Source organism: Cyprinodon variegatus, unplaced genomic scaffold (genome assembly GCF_000732505.1).
Source record: "Cyprinodon variegatus isolate N-32 unplaced genomic scaffold, C_variegatus-1.0 Scaffold186, whole genome shotgun sequence".
NCBI classification, from domain to species: domain Eukaryota; kingdom Metazoa; phylum Chordata; class Actinopteri; order Cyprinodontiformes; family Cyprinodontidae; genus Cyprinodon; species Cyprinodon variegatus.
The window spans coordinates 31795-40491 of record NW_015150639.1 but is presented as its reverse complement, the minus strand read 5'-3'; the positions used below and the strand labels follow the sequence as shown (position 1 = coordinate 40491).

The following is an 8697-nucleotide window of genomic DNA, read 5'->3' as shown; positions in this document are numbered from 1 at the left end:
GACCTCCATTATTTCAATGTCAGCAGACAGCAAGAAGCCTCCCAGATCTCCAGATGCATTTGAGATATCAAAAAAGTACTCCAGAGTTTTGTTCAGCATGGGGGTGAGTAGAAAATGAAGGCTAATCATGTTTTGGGTGTACTATTCCTTTAAGTGCATTCGAAAAACTAACAAATAAATCAGAGGATTATCTTTTGGTTGTTGAGCCGCATCTAATTAAGAGTAAAGATTGTTTGACGATGCTACAAGAAAGAAAAAAAGTATCTATCAAAAAAAAAAAAAAGAAAACATGTGGCTTGGCATGCGTTTTTACATGGTAAACCAAAGACCAAACTGACCTTTAAAAAAGAAATACGAAGGTTAAAAAAATTCTAACTCTTTCAAAGAATTACAATGTTGGAACAAATAGTCATCAAATATTTTTTTTTCTCTTTTTTCTGCTCTGCTTTAGAAGATTTAACTACAAATATTGAGGAAATCTTGAGCACTGAGTGTAGAGCTCCCTTGTACAAGTCAACAGTGTTGATTACAAACAAAATCCTACAGAGTGAAGCAAAGCTACTACTTGTCCACTCCAAACCTTGGATTACCGTTTGGATATGCCACAGTGAAATAACCGAAAATGTCAAGTGTAATTTAAAGTGAAAAGCAGAAAAGGGCAAAGATGAAGTGAGAGATTTTAATAAGAAGAGCTGCTTTTACTGCATCGGGAGATTGTCCAGTGCTTTCTTAACATATTTCAAGTGTGGGAGCTGTTAACTAAAGTCTTATATTTACATTTAACTTTGACGTAAGTGTTGCTAAGCATTCGGGTGGTGAGTTCACACCGTACGGATAGTAATCACATACCAATTACCACAGTAAATATCATCAGCTTGCAGCCAAGACGAAAGCAGCCTGTGGGAAATTCTTATAGAAAAGATTTTTTAATGACCCAACACTACAAAAGGTTTTCTCAATCAACCAAATCACAATGTTAAAAATTTACTGGGGACCACTCATCCAGCTTCCCTCAAAATGTCAGGTGAAGTTATTTTGTCCACAGCCAAATTATGAAATCTGCTGCCTGTACCGACAGAAAGACCTTTTTGATCCAGATCCTCTCACTTCAATTACTGGAGTTCTGTGCTTTCAGCACCTGATGCTCCAGGATAGGTAGAAAAACAACAGAATGAAAAAAAAGAAAAGGAAAGCAGGGGCCCTTAATAAAAAAAGGAGTCTGTATGGATTCAGCTGGGGTGTCTGCTAAAGGGCATCAGAGCATTGGGCTTCCAATTTTCTTTTCAGAAGAAAAGAAAAAAAGAAAAATGGAAAAAAGACTGAGACAGAGGCTCGGAAACAAACAAGATGGGGGCGACACCTGCTTGTGTGTGCATTTTACAGAGACCAGACCACTGTATCTCATTACCGGCAAAAACAATTGCAGAGTCGTGACTGCAATACAAACGAGGTGTATGGAATATATCAGCGCAGCTTCCGACAATTTGTAGACAGATGATGAATCAGTTGAAAATTGGAGGGATGAAAAGTCCAAGATGCTTTTACTTAGAAAATTATCCCTGAATTTTTAGAAAACATCAACAGGATGCCATCAAATTTATTGGAACAGATCGTACTTTCCATTCACAATGCAGAGTTTTTCAAGACTCAAAAATACAACACTGATACTGTTTAAGGTAACTGATCCACTTATATATGAGGTCTGTGGCTTAAATTCATCATTTTAAAGCAGCCATGTGTCTGTAGGGTTTGTTAAAATAATGCAGAATAACATTTTCTGTAGTAAAAAAAGAGAGATTACATGATAACTGACAATGGGGCATTACCTGCCTAATTACGGACACGGTTTTCTATCCCAAACACTTACAGAATGCACACAGGTGTACACAGATAATTAAAAATGATGAATATGCATACATCTTCGCAATTCCAAAAGGCTCAATAATGAGTGAGCTCTATCACATCAAATCACAACCCTGCTTCCAGTAATTGGCTGCTTTTTCAGTTGCTAATCTGACCAAAACATCTCTCTCAGTGGACCCAGTCATTAATTAGTAAAGTAATGAAACCAGCTCCAATAATATGCTGATAAAATGACTTCGTATTTTCTCCTCTTTTTTGCCATTTAAGATATGACCATTCAAAGAGAGAAAACTTTGAATTATTTTACTATTCAATAGTTTGATCTATGCATCACAGTTATTATACTAAGAGGCTAAAAAAGAACCACATAGTTACTAAAATTTTGATAAATAAAAAATTTCCTATGGTTAATTTTTTTCAAAGGGTGACATTCTATAGTAGGTTTAAAGACACATATTGTTGGTTCTTGTTTAACTCACCACACCCGGGAAAATTTTGTTGAGGCGGTCAACAGCTGCCATAGCTTTTGATTTTCCTCCTCCGAGGCAGTCCTCAAACTCATAAAGCGGTTGTCGAACTGGATTGGAGTACGAGATGTTTGCATTGTCAACAAAAGTGATGTGTCTCACTCCCCAGCCCTGGAACACAGACAGCAAAAATACAAGTTTCATTCAGTTGATCTTATTCATAGCTGTACTTCCTTTTGGATTTCGGAGAAGGTGGGACATGTTTTTTTTTTATTTCTAAATCACAGGTACTGTAGATTCTACACACTTTTCTTTTACATTCTAATCACTCAATGCAATAAACCAAGCAGTGCTAAAGCTACACAAACTCTTTATTTGCATACAAGTTAACTACTGACACCATCAGCTAATTGTTAATAGAGCAAGTAAGAGAGAGATTCTTTTTAAAATAATTTGTATCACACGTTGACAGAAGTCTACGTTTTACTCGAAGGCTGTAAGACAGCAAGACAGGCCAAGACTTTTGGCAGGTAACAGGGAGGCTAAGTAATAAGAGAAAAACTCTCTCTGTTCGTGGAATAAGATGGGTTTGTGAATGTTGGCAGTCTTTGAATACCTAAAAGTTTAGCTTGGGAGGTTATCTTTTTATATTCTTGCTGCTCCAACCACAATGTTTGCCAATTAGATTCTCAACAATGCAACCATTTTTTTTTTTTTTATAATTGCAAAAGTTAGGTAAAAAGGGGGAGAGGCCATCTAGACTATCAATTATTAATCATCTTATTATTACCACCCCAGTACCACCCCAGGTTAAATCAGGTTCATCACTGGACAGGGCCTGTGGTGACTGCACAGCAGGGGCAGACAAGTTAATTGTTTTGGCTGAGGGCTTCTGGGGGGCTGCACATCACTCATCCTGTGAAACCCGTCCATCAAGTTCTTTCCAATAATTCAGAATTTAACTCTTTGCCATTGACCAGCACTTCAGACAGGACCCCAATTCCTTCAACAGCGCCCATACGAGGCTCTTCAGGTTCAGCACTGGACAGGGCCTGTCCAGTGCTGAACCCGATTTAACGTGGTACTGTCCAGTGCTGAACCTGATTTAACCCTTAGTGTGGTACTGTCCAGTGTTGAAATGGCTGACACCTTGTCTGCCCCTGCTGTGCACTAAAACAATAAAACCCTGAGTCTTATTGCACCAGCAGTCACATCGGATAATTTCTAATACTTTTGTTACCCATCTCCACAAGAGAGGCAGGAAGTTGGACAAAGTACAACTGAACACTACAAATAATTAATGACTACTTACAGCAAGAAAGCTAGAAATATATATCTTCATATCTTTTTTACAGAAAATCTTAACAAGGAATTGGCTAACATTGAGACATGCAGATCAAAGCGTTATAAAAACCTGAGATGGGTGCACATATAGGTAAAACAGCTATACTAGTCTAGTTCATCTTTGCAATTGTTTTATACCACAGTTGGTTAATAGAGAGTCTATTGAAAAACATAATCAACATTGCATCCAGGTTTTCTATATTCAAACACACAGGATGTCTCAGCTAATAAATAGGTATAGAATTAAAAAGCTCTACCTTAATAAATTGTTTCTAAATTTGCAATTATACAATGTGAAGCAGGGGATTTTTTTTATTTTTTTTATGTTTGCTCAATGAATAGAATAAAGTAGTGAAAAAAGAAAGTTAAAGATGAAAATTACACAACTCCAGTCAACGTTTATCCTTCTGTCAACCTTACCATGAGAGTCCTGGCCACATTGCAGCCCAGTGTACCAGCACCAAGAAGAAGACACTTTGTGCTGACAACTTTGTCCAAATCCAAAGACGGAACCAGCCTCCACCTCATCAGTTTAAGATTCAGGTCCACTGATGACTCTGCAAGTCTGCAGGAAAAAAAAATAATAAGGAAACAACTACCTTTCATTTTCAGCTGCAACTAGAATTATTTAGTCTCCATCTATAAATTATGTTCATTTCCAGAATTAAAAATCATTCAAATGTTTCCTATAAAGAAAACACAGAGGAACAGTTAAAATATCAAAAAATTATCCAAAATCTACACTTATTTGACCTGCAGCCTCTACTAAAGTCACAACGTCATACAACTCCATTGACAAAGTAATTCCCAAGAGCAAATGTTTGCAACATATGTTTGATCTCAGGTACATTGGGGCTAAAATTCATAGAGGTGGGCTGTTAAAAGGTATCAATGCATGCAAAAGATATGGCCACCTCAGGAGAATTAACATAAATGTTTAGAAAATATATAAATTCTTTAAATAAACAGAGAGGACAACACTAAAGAGCATTAATGTTTGTAGAAATAGAACTGGGGACAAGGTTTATACATTTAATGTAAGATTAACTTTAAATTTATCAACTGGAAGTGGCATTAAGGAAAAGTCCTTATTGGCTGCAAAATAGTTTCTGATGAAGCAGAATGAAAAGATATACAATCACAGAGGTTTCAGCTATTATATTAAGGCAGGTACTGAATTCATAAGGGCTACAAAGGCAAAAAATACTGATTGAAATTTAAACTTGAAAATTAGCTAAATATTTTGGTATTCTATTCTCTAAAGCCATGAATCAAAATTAATGCTTTGGCCCCTTTGATCAAAAGAATATCCAGAAGCATACAATTCAAGAATAAAGCATGCAATACCCACAGTGAATCCCTGCTATAAATCAGAAATGTTTTGATACTCCCTGAATAAAAACATCTGCCTTTCAACAGGACAATAATCCCAAGCCTATGTTATGGTGCATCAGGGCAGGGTTTCAGGAGAGTTCCATAACAATTTAGAGATGTTATATCGGAGAACTGAATACAATCCCATAAGCTATTTAAGATTTAAAAATGGTAACTATGGCACACAATCTTAAACAATTGAGGAACTGGAGCTTTATCCCATGATGACTGGGCAAAGATTGCTCAGAAAGGTGCTAAAAGCTCATGTATGACAACGTCTTACAATCTGCAGCATGTAATAATAGTGCTAAAGTAGCTTGTCAGGAAAAAAATTAAGATAAATAAAAATGACACCTTGAGTTAGATTTGAAGAAATCACCTGGATTATTAATTAAGTTTACCATAGGGGTTTTATCTGTGTGGTTTTTTTTTCAGAACAGAATACAAAATAGAATAGAATAGAATAAAAAATAGAATATAAAAACTATTACTTAGATGTTTTTGCACTAAAATGATAAGTAAATTACACATAAGCACAGATACACATAAGGAAATATTTATTCTTTGTCAATGATGTGAATTGTAGAAGTTTTACCTTTTAGGGTCCATGCATTCACTCAGGTTTACCATTCGTGGTCCCATTGCCCCCTTTGGATTCTTCTCCCATCCAACACTTTTAAGACACACTGAAATGACATCAAGCACAAGCATATCAATTTTGTGTAGTTACAAAAATTGATTTTACACAGTTTTTTTTTATATTTAATCCTTGAGGAACAAATATAAAGTACTTGAATTATCTCGTATACTCTCCAGCTCTCTAGTAAGATATTAAAGTAAAATGAAAGCATCTAATTTTCAAGCCTACCTTTTAATTCAACCTAAGAAAAATAAAACACTGACGGGCATAACACACATAGAAACCAATAAGATATCTTTATATCTTTGCTTTGTGAATTGGCGTTACATAAATAAATTTGAATTGAATGACATCAAATTAATATTAGTTCAAAATTAAAATGGATTCCTTCTGTGAAAGGCCAAGATTAATAGCCTTGTCTGAAAATAAATGTAATAATTTATTGGTCTCTACAGATTACAATTTATTGCTGCTTCACTGTTTACTGCAATAGTCATGAAATACATACCTGATGCTGATTGCTGAAGAGTAAAATTAGCAAATAGGAATGGAAGTCGTGATACTTAAAATTGCTTTTGATAAGCTATATCTAAAAATAATAAATGCAGTGTTTTTTTAATTCTTCATTTCATTACTTATATTGTAGCAACGCTTCTACTTATGTTTATTTGAAAAGAAAACTAAATACAAGGTGGACTGGTTTTTCTATTTTGAAACACTAAATACATAGATGCAAACAGAAGAGCGGAGTTCATTATTATTGCTTGAACAAATTCACAGCGACTTAATTAAAAGCTGAGATGTGCTGACAGAGAAGGGTGACGGAAACAAAGACGCCTTGTGGAAATTCAACAAAAACCTCTTCCAGATCACATAGCACTCCACTCCCATGCAGCTACTACCATTTAATGTGTTTTCATTCCTAATTTGGCAGACAAAAGATAGCGCAGACTCATTGTGATTTTAGACTGAAGTGATCAATCCCTCTAAGGAATGTGAAATAAAACTTAGTTTGCATCAGCAGCAAACAGACACATCTATACTTTGGATGGACTGATCTATAAGTAAAAAAAGGTGTATTTTTTTGAAAATGGAAAAACATGTTGACAGACAAATAGAGTTGAGTTACCAGAGTTGTTGGGAAGCTCTGGTAGCTTGACCTGGAACACGACGCTGTGTTTTATGGAGCGGTTTCCCTGCAGAGTTTGGTCTCTGAAACACAGCAGTTCCACCACTTCCATCTCAGAGCCCCTGACACACAAAGGACATCATCAAAAGTCCAATAATGAAAACCACACTCTGCACAGGTGAAAAACTCCTTACTCAAAAGATTTTCAAAAAGTTAACTGAATTCCAATTCCCATTTCAGTAAGAAAAAAAAGCATATCAAAAGATCTTAATGTTATGCTCCAAGTGCTTTTTTATTGCACAATAAAATACCAACAGTAGCAAAGGGGAGAGATCACAGCTACTTCCAAAATCCTCATCTAATCACAGATTCTTTTTGTTTAACATAGAGGGAACGTATAGACTGACACATGCATGGAATCTCCATCCAGGTTTTAAAAATAGTATGACTATGCTCAAAGGGATATCCTTCATTATTGAGTTGAAAAACCTTTTTCAAACATAAGATTTCATGACACATAGCAAAAGGCTCATCAGAGTATTAAATTTAACATTTAAATTGATAGGGGAAAATTTGATGTCACTTTCTGATGTTTTACCAACAGTGTCTAACTCAGGATCATGTTATGTTTGTTATCCTTTTGAATTATTTATAGACTCCTGGCATATATCAATATAAAATCCAAAAGTACCAAGATAGAAAGTTGAGTTGCTTAATATATATTCATATATTTTTTATTTTATCTATGACTACTATCTCATACAAAGGAATACTAAGCTAATTAATTATAGCTGCGGCTATAATTAGTGAGCTGAAATCTAAATGTTAAAGCATTATTTTTAGGGCTGCAACTAATGATTATTTTGCAAATCGTTTAATCTGTTGTTTATTTTTTTTTGATTAATTAATTAATAATCAGATATCCAAAGGTCCACTTAAGAATACTTTTTAAGGAATCAAGTCAGGTGAAACTGGTTTAATCTGAAATGAGGATATTTTTTCTTTTTTCAAAATGTAAAATGCTTACTTATTATTTAACATGTTTGATATAATTACTGCCCTGTCAGCTAAAGGCATGTTTGGAGTCTCTTTAATACAGTTAACATTTAATCGATTACAAAATTAGTTTAGGATTTCAATAATCGATTTAATGTTTTAGCCCTAATCTGTACATTTATATCACTTTTAAATGTAATAAAAATGATATTTTTTCATTTACAACTTAATATTTTAAATCATTTTTATTCATATTTATAAAAACATCAATTTTTTTCATGTAGCTGTTCCTGCGTGTGGCTAATGTGCTGTAACCTTTACCAATTTTAAGTAATTTAATGTGATTAAATTGGTAGGCTTCTATGCCTGTTTACACTCAAGTCTTGATTTTACTTGTGTTTTAAAAATAAATAAGGAGAACTCACAATCATTTAGTCAAACAGGCTGAATATCATGAATCTGTTTTGCTTCAATCCATTTAGTTCCAAGCTAAATGCTGATGTCTTCAATTATTGTCCGGTTTTATAAGAAGAGTTCAGATATAAATGCTTCTCACGTGTCTCCACAATGTCATGGATGAATGACAGAGGAAAAGCTAGACAAATCATCATGAGCAGAAATAGAAATTTTCAGATATTATAACGTCACTGAGACCTTTGTAGGTCAGCCACCTGTCCATCACAGACAGTCTGGTTCAACAAATTCATCTCGGCCACCTGGGAGACAGAATTTGGCAGCATCACAAAGTACTGCTAACATCCTCTAAAAGACATCTTGCAATGGGGGAGGAAAGCCTTTAAAATACTGCTTAAAATCTATGAAGTGAGACTCAATTTTAATATGTTAGATTTTTTGAAAATTTGTGCACACATTGTTTTTTTTTT

General features: G+C 34.7%; 1 protein-coding gene across 1 annotated transcript in view; it reads right to left on the bottom strand.

Annotated features, from left to right (window-relative positions):
- Window positions 1–8697, bottom strand: part of atg7 (autophagy related 7) — a 92223-nt gene that overhangs the window by 68698 nt on the left and 14828 nt on the right. The window contains exons 9-12 of the mRNA XM_015379141.1: window positions 6818–6939; window positions 5644–5734; window positions 4095–4239; window positions 2343–2501 (exon numbers count right to left, since the gene is read on the bottom strand). Coding sequence (XP_015234627.1) covers window positions 2343–2501; window positions 4095–4239; window positions 5644–5734; window positions 6818–6939 — 517 coding nt within the window. The remainder of the gene's footprint in view (window positions 1–2342; window positions 2502–4094; window positions 4240–5643; window positions 5735–6817; window positions 6940–8697) is intronic.